We start from the raw sequence: 17,600 nt of genomic DNA, 5'->3' as shown, positions 1-17,600 counted from the left end.
GTAAATGCAGAGAAGATAAATCTGCACACCCTAGGAATCGCCAGCAGAGCACGCTTTAGTACAAGTTCACAGTCAACTCGCCTGCCTGGGCCAGCTCTCCCAACAATTAGGGCTGCATCTTTATTTTTAAATAAAGAAAAAAAAAATGTCTCCAACTCCCACTGCCTGCTTTCTCCCTGTCTTCTTTTTTCTTTCACTTTTTTTTTTTTGAGATTCCATCCTCCTATTCCAGATTTTCCCTGTAAATGTGATGATGAGTGATTTTAAAAATAATCTCCCTCCTATTTAAGTGCTGACAAAAAGAGGTAGGAGGCTGGTTTGACAGGAAATACCGTCACAAACACCCAAGAATATCCAATTCACCCTCTTAATCCAAAAGGCAGTGGCAGAAGCAGGGTGTCCCTGAGATCCTGGGGGGCCCCTTCCCCCTGAAAGAAGAGGCACAGCTTTGTGTATCTTTGTGGCTAGTGCGTTGCAACTGCGGGTCAAAAAGTTGAGGGTCAAAAGTTTATGTTGTACAGCACTCTTAGTCATCTGCCCAGACAGAGTTTGATGTCAATGTTAGAGCTGCGATCTTGACTATCAGCACAAAAGATAAAATGGCTCGGAGTGACGCGTGTATCATGGTATGGACTCCAGGTGAACCCTAGTGGTTGAATGACCTCAATTACGGAGGAAAGGATAGAAAATTCCTCTTTTCAAGAGTAATACATGCTGTATTTCATCTTGAATTATCGCTCCCATTCTGAGGGAATAGCAGCAGGTAAATAGGCATAGATTACTGAAACACCAACACCTTAGATGTTGGAGAACCAGGAGTCTGTGGGTTTGTCACAAAATTAAGAAGCTCAAAACTCATCAGTGGACCTTTAAGAAATAATGTAGCAAGTTTTCAAGGTATCATCATATCTTCAGAGGCAAGAGAACCCAGCAGGACACTTCCTTTAGTTGAAAATTGTTATTTTGATTGGACAGTTTCTTTTTCTTTTTCACACATATAATGATTCCTCAAGTTTGTGAGAACAAGGGCAGGCACAGGCACTTCTCACAAAATGTATTCTTTGCAATTTTCAAACACAGAATGGTTTTTCTGCAACCTCCACCCACTAAATGCAAAGAGTTCTCAGAGCTGGGAAGGGAAGGAAGGAAGTGGAAATGCTCCCGCAAGGGCAGGATTCTTCCACACTCCACCAGGGACAAAATGCTTATTGGTACCATGAAAATGTTCCTGTTGTTGGAAAATTTTCACTATGTTTGTTGTTAACCCAAAACCAAATGTAAGAGAAATGCTACAATCTGTAAGTGGATAACTAAACTGAAAAGAATATGCCATTTGAACAAGAAAATGGAATCCACAAATGCCAGACCATTTCGTTAAGACCACCGTGAGGAACTTCTCTTCTCCAGAAAATACTCTTTAAAAATACATTTGGAATAAAAGCTAAGGAGAGGGGAAGCAAGCTCAGGAGGAAGGGTGGGAGAGTAGAAAAGAAAGGGAATAGTGTGTTGAGGAAGTCAACTGGAACCATGCCTCATGTGTGAGTTGCAACTGGAGAACTAAACAATATTTTATTTTTTATGCACCTATGTTAGCTGTAAATGTTGGTGCCATTAGAATCTGTTTTCTGTTTTCTATTGTCCTCTTCTATGTACTGATCTTCAAGTAATCAGAGTAGGAAAACAGAAGAGAAAAATGAATTTTTTTTCTACGTTTTCCCTTTTAACTTTAGAGATGAGTTAATTCAACTACTCAGAAGGTGGACTCTTGCAGGGATATTTAAGATCATCCCAATATATTCTGGTTGATTGGATTTGCTGGTGCCAGGTACGTTTAGTGGTAAAGTAAATATTTCCTAAGCACTGCCTTCATGGAAGTAATCAGATTGCTTCCAATGTGCAATGTGTAAAGTTTTCACTCTGGCCAAGAGCTTGAAGCCAAATGGGGGTGTGCCAGATGAAAATAGACGAAAGGAAACAACCGTGGTGATTGCTGTTATAGCAATGAACACTTCACCACATCTGGGCTAGTGAAATGAAGAAAACTGAAACCCCCTCTATTACTCACCAAGACAATTATGTGTCTCTTCAAGAAAACCTTGTTATCGTATTATTGGTTAAAAGCGTGCCACACCTTAGAAGCATATCAACTTCAATAAGCATAGACACCCCTGAGCCAGTTTTAAAGTTAAAAGAAAAAAAAAAAGTACCTGCAGAAGTTATTGCTTTTAGAGTACCTACTTTTTTATTTGGAGGATTTTTATCTTTAGGCCTCTCACACAATTCAGGTTAAAATTCATGTTTAATCCAGATACACATTTCAATCCTTATGTGTGGGTTGTGTGCACTATTATAAACTACTACAAGGAAACTGCTCCTTGGCCGAATGGCTGAAACAGTATTGCTTCCCTAAAATCATATGCCTCGTGTAGGTATCGGGGAAGTCCTCAAATGCCACCATCAGGCATTTTGAAATTCAGCTATTCCCGTGTGCGCTCCAGAGACTTGCTTCAGACAGAGAACAGTCTGGAGAACTCTCTCGCTCTAAAGAACAAAGGACAAATACAGTCAATACATTCCATTACGTTTACATTTCCTTTGCTTTTCCCCTTGGTTTTCCCTGAGAAGGAGTGACCTGGGCAAAGCACCCTGCTCTCTAAAAGACACTGTATAGACCTTTTAGAAGCGCAAAGTCCAAGGCCGAGGTGAACTTCAGGTCAGCGCGTCTAACAAATATGAAAATGTCGGCTAGTGAAGGGCGCGCCTTGTGATTTAACAAAGACTGTCAATGTGTAAGATTAATAAGAAACAAAATGCGCACGGTGTCACTGTTCGGTCACTTTGAAACTTGGGACAGGGTTGCATTCAAGAGGGGAGGCTGTTCCAAATATATTCAAAATGATTCAAATCAGATTCAAACGAGGCTGCAAACACTGCCTCTCTCTCGCCCTCCCTCTCCCTTAGACTCCCTTCGCTCTCCTTTTCCATCTGGGATTCCAGGACATGATGAAAAGTTATTTCACTTAATGGGATTTTAAGAAAGCTTTTGTTGGGAATATATGTTATCTCTGCACGTGGAAATGAGCAAATGCGCTCACCAGTTTCCCAAGAAAAGGATAACGCTTTCACCCTGCTAGGGACTGGAGCCAGTTGGTGTGCGAAGATTAGCACGCTCCCTCTCTGCTTGATTTCAGGGCATCCCATCTTTTCTCGGGCGAGATGCTGCTGGTAAACTTCAGCTTATTTATTAATTGAGTTAGTCTCTTCCTGGCTTTACTTTGGTGTGTTGGATCTTATGTAAAGGCAAGAGGTTTTGGGTGGTTTTTTTTTTTTTTTTTAAAGCATTTTTCAAAAGATTATTTGATTCAATGGAATGATGCTATGGCTTGCAAAGAGAGATTGTGGAAGGATCAGAAAAGGTACTGAGATTGTTTATTACAGCCATAAATCTTGCAGTAAAATGTCAAAATGTCGGTGTGTGAGATAACACTTGGTGGTCCTGGCTCCGTTTGTGTTTATGATAGGAACCACAAAGACAAGTTACAGGCCTTGGGGGATTCTGTGTAAGCCCATCTTCCTAAAGTAATAGAACCACATGAAACACAGGCACAGTTAACTCGTTTAGGTTAACCATATACAAAACAGTGCCTGTGCCTCGTTAATACTTTAAAATAGAAACTCAGTAGAAGGTTCTGAGGCTAAACAACATGAATTTTGTGTTTTAGTGTCTGTAAATAATATTAAACAGATGTAGTTAAGACCCTAGTACTTAAGGCTGACATGAGGGGGGCAAAATTTCCTTGTCATGTTTTTTTCTCCCCCTGAAGCTTAGAAAGCCACGTTTTGTAAATTACATTATGTATGTATATATTGTTCATATAAAATAGCATATAAAATATGTATCTATTATTTTTTCTTGCTGTAGAGAAATACTGGTTTAGGTAGCTGTATCACAGGCTAGATTTCCCCCCAACTCTAGAGAGGATGTCTAAAGATTACACTCAGCGTTGATTTCTGTCTGTGGATCAGATTTCATTAAAAAAAAATTCAGGGTGCCCCGTGTCGATGGACGGCACTCTTCAGAGACACACTTCCAATGTGGAAAGCCTCTTTGTACTACTTCAGGGTGATTCCAGTTGGAAAGCTAACATGATCCCTTTTTTAACCTCTTTTCCTAAATTAGTTTAAAGATTAGTCCCATATAATAGGCTTTATGTGGCTAAGCATTAAATGACTATCCATCAAATGGATATATTCCAGCATTTAGTAACTCATATGAGTAAGCGATATAAATGAAGATAGAATTGACATTCCTTTTGAAGTGTCTCCAGGCTTAGGCTATAACTTTCCTTGTCTGCAGTCCAGACTCAGTTGTGAGAAGGCTGTTTATACTGCTCTTTGAAAATTCAACTAAGGTGCACCAGCTGAAAAATCCTTGCTTTGCATGCCAATATGAAAGTATTTTTAGCATGGTGACTATGCTAGTTTGCTCTGCTTTCATCTAGGCTGAAAAGTATAGAGGATCCAGGTGTGTCTGTTACTCAGAAAATGGAAGGGAAAGTACACACTACTACGAGTAAAGCATCAGTATTTACTTCAAAGATCAACATTAGGTGGAATTAATATGTAATTTATTTGTTAATAATGGCGTAATTAGTTTACCCATCAAATTTCAATTACCAAATGGCAGGCAACAGTCCTCTCTCCCCGCTTTCCAGAGCTGCTGATATCGTTAATATGCTAATTTTCAGCAATTCAGAAATTATAGACTATCCTGTAAATATAACTTTAGCCTCAAATACAGCCTGAGAAAGCAGCCTCCAAAGGACAAAATATAGGATTCTTAGCGCGAAAAGACCCGTCAGAGATCAGACTGGGCACAGTGCCTATTCCGTCCTTAGCTTGTTTTTGTTTGGGGATTGTTTTGAAATAGGAAGTTGTTGGTTTCAAAGCTCGATTTTGTGGAGGCGTCGCTGCTACCTATTCCCACCCTTGGGCTACCTTTTCTCTCACAGTCGCACCTAGTAAAGGCAAGCGTGTTTAACTCTCACATCGACACCTCCATCAAACGAGATGCTATTAGAAAGGTTTTGATTTTTCTTAGGAAATAATCGAATAGATTCTGTCTCTAAAAGGAAGAAAAAATGAAAAGTGCCCATCGGTTATATTGGAATGGCCTTGCTTTACATCCTCGGGCCGATTTCTCTCAGCTATTCACCCACCCACCCTTTGCGGCTCCGGCCGGGCTTCTCAACGCAGGGTATATCTGGCGCACGATGTGGGGAAGAGGATCAGTTGGTGAAAAAAATGGGTCTGTTGGCCTTATTCGTTTTATTCCGGGGCCAGGATTAAAAGTAGGATACCTCCAAGGTCTCGACGCCATTCCCTTCCCCCGCCGGCCTCGAACCCTGGAAAACGCCAGGCCAGGCTAGGCTGGGCCCGAGGTCAGCGCTGGGCCGCTGTCACGCGGCTGCCCCGAGGCCTACGCCAGGAGTATGGCACGAAAAGGGCCCGGCCTGGGCGTCCAAGAGGACCAGAAGCACTGGCGGGCCCCGCTTCCCAGCAGGACTCAAAGTTCGGGGGTTGGGGGGACCAAAGCTCCAGCTCCCTCCCTCCGCCGGAGGCCCGACAGCGGCATCCATCACCCACCCGCGCGCTTCCTGATCCGGGTCCGCGCGCGCGGCGCGCCCATTGGCGGGGGCTGGTCACGTGGTGGGTACTGGGCGGGGGCGCGCGCGGGACCGAGACGAGCGCGCGCGCGAGCGGGCGGGGGGGAGGAGCGGCGCGAACTTTGGTGGCGTTGGCGGCGGCGGGAGGGGGAGGGGTGGGCGCTTGACAGCGGGGGAGGGGAAGGGAGCAGAGGAAAGGGGGGATGGGAAGCGAGGCAGGAGGGGGAGGGGCCTCGGCGAGCCCAGAAAAACGACAACGCGAGAAAAATTAGTATTTTTGCACTTCACAAATTAATGACCATGAGCTCGTTTTTGATAAACTCCAACTACATCGAGCCCAAGTTCCCTCCCTTTGAGGAGTACGCGCAGCACAGCGGCCCGGGCGGCGGAGACGGCGGCCCAGGCGGGGGCCCCAGCTACCAGCAGCCTCCAGCGCCCGCGGCCCAGCACCTGCCGGCGCAGCAGCCCCAGCTCCCCCACGCGGGCAACAGCCGCGAGCCCCCCGCCTCCTACTACGCGCCACGGGCTGCCCGCGAGCCCTCCTACCCTGCGGCCGCGCTCTACCCCGCGCACGGTGCCGCCGACGCCGCCTACCCCTATGGCTACCGCGGTGGCGCCAGCCCGGGGCGGCAGCCACAGCCCGAGCAGCCCCCGGCGCGAGCCAAGGGTCCCGTGCACGGCCTGCACGCGAGCCACGTCCTGCCGCCCGGGCGGCAGCCCCCGCCGCCGCCTCCCCCGCAGCATCGCGCGGCGCCCCCGGCACCCCCGCGGCGTTGCGAGGCGGCTCCAGCCACCCCGGGCGTCCCGGCAGGGGGCAGCGCCCCCGCGTGCCCGCTGCTCCTGGCCGACAAGAGCCCGCCGGGCCTGAAGGGCAAAGAGCCTGTGGTGTACCCCTGGATGAAGAAGATCCATGTCAGCGCCGGTACGTGGCGCCGCTGGGGAGGCGCGGGAGGGTGGGCTGGGGCCGGGCCGGGGTTCGGGGGTCGGGGCGAGGGTCAGAAGAAGAGGCTGAGGGGGAAGAGGGCCTCTGGAGGGGAGCCCCCATCTGGCCCGAGCTACAGTGGGATGTGGGTGTGTGCGCGCCAGCCAGCCGCCTGATCCTAACGTGAGAACCCTTTTGTACCCGGGGTCCCTTTATCGAGAGATTTACGAGACGCCAAACTGTTAGGGCAGTAATTATAGCCCCCATAAATTTAATTGCCCTGGCAGAGGCTTCAGGCCATGTGTCTTTGAAGCTTTTCTTCAGCCCCAATGCCCAGCACCATTCTTTATGGCTCTCGGGTGTTTCCCGTTGTCAATAGCCTGTGAAACATTTTCTTTGCCGTTTTATGTATCTTGCGTGAACTTGGTGTCAGGTTATTATATAATGATGATGTCCAATTGCTCTTCCCCACCCCACCTTCTCTCTCCTCCTCCTTTCCCTCTCTTCCACTCCCTCCTCCTTGGCCTTCTCCTTCGGGGTTATGGGCGTTCAGTCAACCCCAGTTATAACGGAGCGGAGCCCAAGCGCTCTCGAACCGCATACACCCGACAGCAGGTCTTGGAGCTGGAGAAGGAGTTCCACTTTAACCGCTACCTGACCCGGCGGCGCCGCATCGAGATCGCCCACACGCTCTGCTTGTCCGAGCGCCAGGTCAAGATCTGGTTTCAGAACCGGAGGATGAAGTGGAAGAAAGATCACAAATTGCCCAACACTAAGATGCGATCCTCCAACTCGGCCTCGGCCTCAGCAGGCCCCCCAGGGAAAGCACAAACTCAGAGCCCGCACCTGCATCCCCACCCCCACCAGGGTGCCTCCACACCCATTCCCTCCTCCATATAATCTTCTAGAGATCTAGACCAGTTTCATTCCCCCACCTGCTTTCCCTCCTTCTTCTGCCCTTTTCCCCATACTCCTACCTGTCTGGACCATAACAGACCCCAAAACAAAACCCAACTTGGTGAAAAGGATAATAAAAAAGAAGACATTATCCCGGTAAGAGTGTGTGCTGGTTGCCACCAAAGAGAGGACAATAGCCAGGATGCTGGCTGATGGAACAACCTGCTGGCCTGAATAAGGCTGCCAGGTTTGGGTACCTGAGAAGGACCACTTGGCAGCAAATACTTTTGAGATGGCTAAAGTCAGCTGGACAGCCTATGCTGACTGGGGACATATACATGTATATTTGTTGCAAGCAGAAGAAAACAGACCCTTTTCCCACCTTCCCTACCTCCCCCTTCCACATTAAGGCAGCTCATACAAGCTTGTATTGAACTGAATAAATGAGTAGACATTGTGGACCTCACAAGATTATTTAATTCTCAAAATGTATAGACCTTGATGGTAGATGTGACACATGTTAGTTTCCTTTCTTTGCATTTATTTAAAATATTGTTGTAGAGTTGTTGTTGTCTTATTCCGAGGCACAATCTCGGGGGAGAGGGGAGTGCATTTAGACCCATGTGCAACTGTACAAATTGTGGTGTGGCTATATAAAAAAGCCATGTGCTAAGAATAAATTCTGTTTAAAAAACCATTAAAGTTCTAAGACACATTTGTGTGTTTCCTACTTTTAATTAAAAAAAAAACAACAAAATTCTCTGGATTGAGATGTTTGACCTTGCATGTAAAAATCCTATAGATGGCTTGAGTTATGTTCACTTGGATTCTCACTGCTCACGTAATTTGTGTGAGTGTGTTCAACTTGAGCTGAACTTTTGTCAAGTTTGACCCACTGTGGGAAAAGTTCCAAAGAGCAGGGAGGCTCTTGAGCTCTGAGAGGGCTCCTCTTCTTCCCAAACTTGGCCAGGCTTTCAGGCTTCAAGTCTCTGTAAGGCATAGAAACGTGTCCTTCCCTGCAATGAAAGGTGAAACCACGCAATGCTGAGGGCCCAGGGGTTTCTGCAGCTGTTCTACATGCTGAACTCTGAGCACACTTGGAAAGAAGTGGTCCCTTTGGTATTTATTGCACCTTCACACTTAATCTGCCTGTTTCCCTGGAGATAAAAAAAATAGTTTGTGCAGAGAGTTGAGATTGCTTTTTGTTTCTTGGCTATTTTTAAGGTTCTCTTCACTAACTACAGCTTGGGGATTTTTGTTTCTCTTTCTCTCTTTCTTTCTTTCTCTCTTTCTTTCTTTCAGAAGCAAGAGCTTTCAAAATAAACTGAATTTTCCCGGTAGACCCTCCAAAGTTTCTCTGAGGAAAGAAAAAGCATAATGACACTCCCAAAATGTACCCCAAGCAAGGTAGACCTGGGAGTATTCAGTGCTGGAAAAAAGCCAAATTCTGAGCTAGGGTCACTTTCCTCAAATGCTCCTGGATCTTTCTGCCCAACCTAAAGAGCTAGATTCAAAGGTTGAAAATCAAAGCCCACATCTCAATCTCTGTAACTCTAGTATTTATTTACTGATTTACAAAGCAGTGAAGAGGATTTAGACTTGGTTGTCACTGAAGGGAGGATTCTGCAACACGATGCAGAAAACCAACACACAGCAGCCCCAGAATATAACTGTCACCTGGCCTTGAATGGGTGCAGTATTTAATTCATGTTATAATTTTAGCAGAGATGGGAGGGGGCGCTCACCTACCTTTGCTATACCAGAGGAATTTTGAACACATTTTCCCATCAGGGGCAAACCCTTAGCCGGCGGCCAGTGCTGTTCCTCCTCTTGTCGCTGTTGCCCTATGTGTGATACTGGCAATGGTGATTAGTTCCCTTCCTATGAACAAGCCACATCTAGGAGGAGAGTGGTGGACACCAGTCTCTGAGGGGTTTCCACCTCTCCCCAAGAAAACTCAGGGGCAAACGAATACACGCCTTCCCAAGCCAGGCCCAAACTGGCATAAAGTGCATTTTATCCGGTGTGAACGGGTGCCAGGGATTTCTGGAAGCACTGCAACTGTGCTGAAACTTATTAACCCTCCCCCTACAACACGCACTTGTAAAACGAAATTAAATCACGCTGAAAATAGCAATTTTCCCAGGAATCATTAATCACCTCATACAATAAATACTTCTTTGTAATTCAACAGCAATTCTGAAAGGCATTCTCTGGGAAAAGTCTGTGGAGAAGCGAGGGATCTTCTTGCAAATAATATGGTCTCGGGCAAAGATGCAGCATCTTGGCTGTCTGCTCAAAAAATGCCTAGACTCTTGGTGGAAATTGAGTGTCGAGCTGCAAAACCTCAAATGGCAGATTATCATCATGTAAGGTAAATTCTTGTATTTCTCCTCTGTAGGGAAGGAGGGTATAGGGGCATTCATTAGCTTCCTACTGGAGGCAGTTATATGGGGATGAAAGGGATAACTTTCTTTCACTTACTCTTATAGTCTATCCAGGAAAGGAAGAGAAAGGATCGAAAGATTGTTTTTCTAATTTACCAGGAGAAAATGGCATTTTTGTCCAAACTGTCTTGATTATGAAGGTATCGGTAAGTTTTGCAAAGCCAAAATTATCCAAAATGACCCAAACAATTGTATCATTTCTTTACAGTGTTTTGCCTGTTTTAGATTTGCTCTTTAAGGGAGCTTGTTATAACAGCTTAGAAAATCCCACTTTGGGCTTTAAAATCAGGCATTGTCTTCCCTTTGCTAGGGCAACCATAAGAGTTCACCCAGAGGACAAATTTTCTATCTCATTAATTGTTTTTTTTTTTTTTTTAAAGCGAACCCTAGTGGCCCCTCAAACCCTTGACCTTTAAAGACAGTATTTTGTGTAAGCTCTATAATTCTCCTACCAAAATGACCCTTACACATGCTCTCCTCTTCTTTTTCTCTTTCTCCCTCCTTCCCTCTAACACATACTCCCTTGCTTTAGTCACAGAGCCAAGCTGTGCATGACTCTGGAGATAAAAGTTTTTCAACATCTGAAATCAACTTAAATCGGATAGGAGACACTTTAATGGTCACAGTTTGAATTAAGTACTTAACACTCTCCCCCCTGAAGAAAAATGGCACTTTGCAGGCTCTCTTTCCTAGTTTTGCTGAAATCTACGATATACCCGGTGTTTTATTACAGCGGGAATTCAACTGTGACAGGCATAGTAGAGTACTTAATACCCAGGATGGAGCTCATGGGAAGATTACCTAGACATATAGGGAGTGGGCCCTCTGCACAGCATCTCTAACTCTATACCCAGCTATACCCAGGTGCCCACATTCCCCCCACCTCTCAGCTTCCTCCCCATGGGGTGGGGATCACCATCTCTACTCTGTCTCCTTGCTCTCCTAAGCATCCAAACTGTGCTGCTCTTCTCACCACTGCCTTCTCTCCAGCAGTCTCAACATAGAAACTGATCAAGGACTCTTTAGAATGAAAGGAAAGAAAGACCCCAAAGAATCAACGAAGCAAACAGAAACCTGGGGCTTCCCATCTGAATGGATGGGACTTCTGTGCAAGCAGTGGGGCTGTTGGTCTGCATCCCTAGCCTGGGTCGTGTATTGAAGAACATAGGCTCACCCTTCCCAAGGGCTGTTCCTGTTGCTCCTTCTCTATATTGTACACCATGGGCCCAAGAATAACTCTGCTTCCTCTCTCAAAAGGCTATGGGCTGGGAAAAATAGGAGGAAGAAAGGATGTGGGTTCTAACTTCTTGATAGCATCAGGGAGGCTGCTGGGGCTGTTATGAAACATTCTAGCCTGAACCTTCTATCTTGGAATTCTGGCTCTCTTCTTCTCAAGGCCCCAAACTGATGGAGTAACTCCCCGTACCCACTCAGGCCAGCTCCCCTCTCTCTGGACTTGATTTCTGGGGCTAAAAGAGTTCCCTGTTTGAAAGAATGTCTGAAAGATTTGGAGGCCATTTTGGTTCAGTCTTCTCAGTTTACCCATGAGGAAACTAAGGCAGCTCAAAGTGCCCCCCATGTTCATGTTGATGAATGTGTAGGTTGGATAGAGCCTTTGGTCTCACCTTGGAGAGGGGTAAGTGCACAGCCATCTTTCCTCTGCGGAAGCCTATTCTGCCTGGAATGGACGTGGGCATCTGGGCTTACGCTTGACAGGGATGGCCACAGGTGTGCCGCGGACAGGGAAGAAGGCTGGGTTCTTGCCTGATGCACCGGCAAAGCGCCCCAGGAGATTATGTAACCAAAGCGCCTTAGCCAAGACGCTGAGACAAGTGGGCTCTCCTCTGGGCTCAGGAAGGAATAGACGCCATGGTGCCTGGGAGAGGGGTGGGCACCCCACTGTCCACAATGCTTACAGTTCCAGAATGACTACTTCTACTCTGCTGGCCCTGGGATTTTCATGGCAGTCGCTGGCCTCGGAGTTGAGCAAGGAGCAAGGGGTTTGCTTCCGGGGGCCTGGGAACTAAAAGAGCCAAACAAGGACGGTGGTTGCTGCAGATAAAGGTGTTAGCGCCAGTTCGAGGGAGATACTGAAATTGTAATCTTTTGAGGTCACGTGACTCATTAAATAATTAATGCGGATCGTCAGGAATGGATCGGAGTCGTCAGGGCCTCACTAGGAATGAATCTCTCAGAAGTGAGACCCCCCAACTTCCTATTTGATTTTTAAAAAACACACTCCCTCAGATTTATCTCCAAAGGCTTTTAACTCCTTCAGGGGGGCTGAAGAGAGCCCTTCGGCGGGGAGGACCGGAGCTGGCGGGCCCACGCTGGGTCTTGGGGCTTTTTCTTCAGGGTTTCTGCAAGTCCGGGGAGCGCGCCGTGTCCGGGGAAACGTGAGTTTGGGCTGGGTTTTCTACGGTCACATCCTGGCTTTAGTGATGAAGTGGGACGGATGGGCAGACAGTTGGTAATGTTCTGATTCACACTGGGGAAGGCTGCAGAGATACCACAGGACCGGCGCGCGGCTTTGTTCAATTTTCCCGGTGTTCATAAATCACCCTCGCCGGGCGAGCGAGGGAGCAAGCGAGCGCCAAAAACGCCGAGAGAGAGGCCACGCGGCGGCGGCGGTGGCCATTGCAGAGGGAGAGACCTGGGCAGCATCTCTTTGTGACTCATTAGTCTGAACGATTTATGGGGAACAGCAACCATGAATATTTGACTTGGGGATAAGGAAATAGCAACAACAATAATAACCATAATAATTACAATACTCCTAAGCGTCGTTGGGGGCGGGGGAGGGGGTGACGGATGGTGGCATAGCGGATCTTTCTGGAGCGAAGTTGAATAGCACCGAGAAGGGTAGCTAAGCCCCACCTTGCTCAGAGTCACTCCAGGAGCTCCAAGGCCGGGGGCACTCCCTTTGGGGATAAAGAGGGCGAGTTTGAACAAGAGAAAGGGGACTCTGAACATGGACTCTGAGTCCCAAGTGCCTGATGGAGGGGTGGGGGCTGCAGGTCGAGGTGGTGGCAGAGGGCAACTAGTTGCTGGTTTGTGGCCACTTGTTCAATGTGCTGGGGGGCCCTGAAGCCTGAGGGTCAGGGGGCTTGTCAGCTATTTGGTAGCCTCTCAGGCTCTCAGCGGGATTGCATGGGCTGGAGACAGACTTGGAGGGCTGGTTTGGGGCAGGCTGGCGTGTGGGGAGGCTACCCAGGCTTGGGTGAAAGGGTAGTGGGGGATAGGGTTGTGGGAGCAACCCGCCCAACGGAGTCCCAGCCAGCGGAGAACTTCTCCAAGCCCGAGTTCAGCACGGAGGATGATACTTTCCTCCCTTCCCCAACGTCTTCTCTCCATCCCCGGAAAGTTGACTGACCATTTGCTAGAGAGCAAGAGGGGGTTGCAAATGTCTTGAGGGATGAGTTGGCAGCGGAAATAGGGCATCGGTTGGCTTGTCGCTGCTGCGTAAGGCCAGGCTGGATGGGGCCCCCAGACCGGGTATTGTCCGATGTCTGCATCCTTGCCATTTCCCCCCTATTTCCAACAGCCGAGGTTGGCCTGTTCTGAGGGGCCGGGCGCTGCGGTAGTCCCGCCGAACCACTGCGACCGAGAAGTGGCGCACCCAGGGCTTGAATGAACCAGAAGACAAAACCTCTCAAGACTGCCCCCCCAGCCCAAGGACTGAGCCGCGGTCTAATTTCGCGCCACACAGAAATGAACACTATTAGTGAGGTTTCAAGAGAGTCGGTGATTGAATGCTCCCAGACAGGGCTTCCCTTTGTTAGCGAAAGAAAATAAAGCGTGCATTCACATTCCCCAAGTTGAGGTGCGTGAGGAGCTCTGGGAGCAGAGCTGGCCCCAATGGCAAAGCGTCTCCCACCTTCCCATCTTCCTCCGCCTGTCCGTTTTCTAACCCCGACCCCCTTCCCTCACCGCACCCCCCTGTAAAAAGAAAGAGGAGAATGTGGGTGCGGAGATGGAGTATGTATTTATTTTACAAAAATAAATCACCATCTTCGGGCCATCCTTAGACTGGACCCTTACAAGCAACGAGTGCGCCTCATGGACGAGTGCCCTGGCGACTCCTCCGCGGCCGCGTCACGCCGGGGGCCACCCCGGCGCCCGCGCCGGCCGCACTTCCAACTCCGGCTCTCCGACTCCCTTCCTTCGCAGCCACCGTTTACCCTCTGCTGTTTATTTGTCCGCAGAGCGCCAGGACACCGGAAAAGGCGATTCCCTGAGTGCCAGGGGTCGGAGACAATCACCGGATCAGTCTTCAGGATCTTTCGAGGTAAGCGCGGCGCTAACTCCTCACTCCGCCGGGCTTTGCGCGGGCCTTTGGAGGGAGTTTACTCCTCCAGGGAGCTGCAGCCCTCTGAAAGAGGTTCTGGTCAATATTTAACTTCGAAGGCATTTTGGAGCTGGGTTCCCTTTCGCTGCACTCCCCGCGAATGCGGGGCTTCAGGCAGACAAAGAGTCGGCCCCGAGAGCCGCCCGGAAAGCCGCCTGGCGTTGTGCAGGAGGGGCGCTTGCCCAACCAAAGATGTGTGTGCGTGGGGGTGGGGGATGTCAACGGGGTGTGTTTCTTTCTTCGGGTAAGCTCCAAACAGACCACTACACCGAGCAGCGGGGCGGAGGCAAGTAGAGGCCACGGGCGCGGCGGCCGCTGCGTGGGCCGCTCGCCTTGTCGACTGTTTGCAGCGCCTGCGGAGACTTGTGAGTTCGGGAATGGTCGTCAGGCACGGATCTGCGTGGAGGAAACTTGTCTCGACGCCTTGCAGTTTCTCCTATCCTTCTGCCTTTCCGTGGCAAGAGGGAAGTTACTGCCTTTCAAATGTGTAGACCGTCGCAGGCAACGGGTCTTCCCCGTTCCTTGAGCCGGGCTGATCCTCCGTTCTTCCAACAGGAAAAGCACGGGTCTTCCAGGTCTCTGCGTTTTCTTTTCCTACGGGAAACAAGAGAAAACTCTTTAAAATTCTTTTCAAGTTCTGGCTTAATTTGTTCTCTTAGTTTGGGGATGCAGGGGGGTAATTACTGTGGTTTATTACCTTGTAAAAGATCCATAAATTTCGTGCCTCTTTGGGGGAGGGGCTGCTGGAATAGCTTTCAGAATGTTGGTAGGAAGGAATGGGTTTGCTTTGTTCTTTCAGGAGTTATTTATTTTTAAAAAGTTTTCTGAGTTTTTGTTTTGTATTCCCTAGGCCTCTGTCTTCCCCCAAATTTGCTCCCCAAATAGATATCAGGTTGTTAATTAATTGCAACATGCTATTCAGCAACACTCAAAGGCTTATATGGCGTTCTGGACACAATTATTATTTTATCAGATGGAAAGTAAACAGGGTAATAGTAAAGCTAAGTTACTTTCTCAGCGACTGTATGACCATTTATATCAAGTATAGGTGGAGTATTTCAGGAATTTGCAACTCAGGGTGTAGGTAAGATTTGCATCTCTGTGCACAACAGAACCATTGCATGTATACATAGTTGCAGGAGTTTTAGACCATGTGTATAAAATGATATACACATCCATATGTATCCAGAGAATTTGGAGCCCATTTGTACTGCAGCTGCACCCACCGGAAATATCTCATGTTAAATAATGATCTATAATCTCCACCAAAAAAAAAAAAGGTGGGCTAAGTGGGTCTTACCTGATGCTAAGTAGCAAAACCACTACAGTTAACTAAAGGGAGAAAAATGTTAAGTGTATTTTTGACAGAGAAATCAGATTGCAGTGTTTGAATACAGATATATCTAATCTGCCAACAGCCTTGCAAATATTGACTAAAGCTCTGTATCCTTGCTCACCTGCTCCTTCCAAGACAACTTTCCACCTATTTTGGCTCTGGTGAAGTGGATCCAGGGCATGTGTACCCAGCACTGGTCAGGTTGGGGCCTGGAGGAGTAAGTGGAAAGGGATTGGTTCCCCGGCCTGGGCCTACATACTTGAGCATCTGAAGTCTTGTTCTCTGGAAGGGAACTTTAAAAGGCCCAAAGCCTTACTCAAGGAGAGTGGATTTCAGAGTGGTGAGGGAGGACTCTCAGCTGCTGGTTCCCTGGTGGCCTGCCCAGACCAAGGTCTCTCTTAGGGAAGCTGTTTTCACCTCAAAAGTTAAATTTCCTTTGACTTCCTCGGATTTTTTCCCTTCACATCCCACCAAATCACCCCACTCCAACCCAAGTCGTTAATGTTAATTGTTAAACAGCGGTTGGAGCATTAACTGAGCTGTTAATAGCATCATGGAGGCTCCTGGCTAGAGCTGAGATGCTGCCATTGGGCCTTGCTGGCGTTAAGGCATTTCTCTGAAGCAGTACCAAATACTTCTGCCATTGATTTATGGCCTCAGTTTCGATTTGCTCCAGACTATTCTGAGAGTTCTGAAGGGGGCCCCTTCTCATCTTTGAGTTGAAGTCTCTGCAGAAACTTTGGTTGGAGGAGAGGGTAGTTTGCCAGCAATTTGGCAATACTTCCAGGTCCTTTTCTAGGCTATCAGGAGAGTTCAGTGTGAAATATTTGGCACTGGTGGGGTGGGAGGCTGTGCATAAGGGGAGCAGAGGACAATGTATTAGCGGTCTGAAACCTTGGGGGACTGGAGAGTGCTATTTGGGTACCAGCTTTTGGTCCTATCTCCCACCCCCATACCTAAGAGAAGCAGGTTTTCACTTTGGGTTCTCACTTTCCAGCTTGTGACTTAGGTCAGAGTTGGGACAGTTCACAGAGAGGTTCTCTCCCAGCTCTACCACAGACAGAACTTTGTTGGAATACTGCCACCAGGATAGGCCAGGGCTCATTTCCAAGGGATTAGGTCTCCTCCTCTTTTATTGCCCTTCTGATTTGGACACCCCCTTGACCAGGCCCCCTTACTGAGGGCCTTACATTCTCACCAGGTCCCTGCAGGGGAGGAGGGGAGGGGCGGAATCATGCTCAGCCTCCTGCAGCTGCTATAAGTGAGTCCTCACACTTAGAGAGGCCTAGCCAGCTAGCTGAAGATCCACTCTAAAGAAAGGAAAGAATAAGGCATGAGGATCTCACCACTTCCAAGAGCACTCCCAAAGTTTGGAAACTAAGACCTGAAAAGAGGAACTTTTTAGGCAGCCCGTGAGAGGGTGAAGTGTTAAAATCAGTGGACAATGTCACCTAGCAGATCTCAGGAGTAGAACATGGGGCTTATTTGTTTCAGCCAGGTTCATCCAGAGCAGAGTTGGTCCAGTTCATTTTCTGCTGGCGGACAGACTTGTCTTAGGGCTGGGTGGACAGACCCATGTGCAAGGAAGGTCCCAGGTTATCTTGTAGGTTAATTCAAGTGATGCCAGTAAAGGTTGGTTGTATATATATATATATATATATATATATATTTCTTTTTTCTCTTGCAGAGTCAAGTAGGTCATTTCACCTTATATTTTCCATTGTTAGAAGCCTGCAATTTCATGTATCACTCCCGCTATGCACTGAGGAAATACACCAGTATAGGTTTAGCCAGGGCACTAGGTCCCTCCATATTTTGCAAAACCCTGACCCACCACTCTAGAGCTAAGCATCTCTTTCCTAGAGGGCTCCCATTGAACAAAATCAACTGGACTTGGGGAGGTGCTTTAGCCTTTTGTCAGGTAATTTGGGGCCTTTTAGGTTTCTCCATTGGTGTGGTGTATGGTGTGGGTGTTAGCAAACTC

The 17,600-nt window shown here is 48.0% G+C and overlaps 2 protein-coding genes across 2 annotated transcripts in view; both read left to right on the top strand.

Moving 5' to 3' along the window:
• The window catches only part of HOXA5 (homeobox A5), a 32,975-nt gene that overhangs the window by 7,364 nt on the left and 8,011 nt on the right, over positions 1-17,600 (top strand). The window contains exons 4-5 of the transcript XR_004682050.1: positions 9,680-9,859; positions 14,138-14,220. The gene's annotated coding sequence lies outside the window, so the exon portion shown is untranslated. The remainder of the gene's footprint in view (positions 1-9,679; positions 9,860-14,137; positions 14,221-17,600) is intronic.
• HOXA4 (homeobox A4) lies at positions 5,905-8,200 on the top strand. The gene is made up of 2 exons (XM_035020794.1): positions 5,905-6,588; positions 7,142-8,200. The coding sequence occupies exons 1-2, from the start codon at positions 5,961-5,963 to the stop codon at positions 7,486-7,488; spliced, it is 975 nt and encodes a 324-aa protein (XP_034876685.1). The 5' UTR covers positions 5,905-5,960; the 3' UTR covers positions 7,489-8,200.

Source organism: Mirounga leonina, unplaced genomic scaffold, assembly GCF_011800145.1.
Source record: "Mirounga leonina isolate KUSES-001 unplaced genomic scaffold, KU_Mleo_1.0 Mir_174, whole genome shotgun sequence".
In the NCBI taxonomy this organism is placed as follows: Eukaryota; Metazoa; Chordata; class Mammalia; order Carnivora; family Phocidae; genus Mirounga; species Mirounga leonina.
The sequence above is the reverse complement of the archived record's forward strand: the minus strand, read 5'-3'. Positions and strand labels throughout refer to the sequence as shown.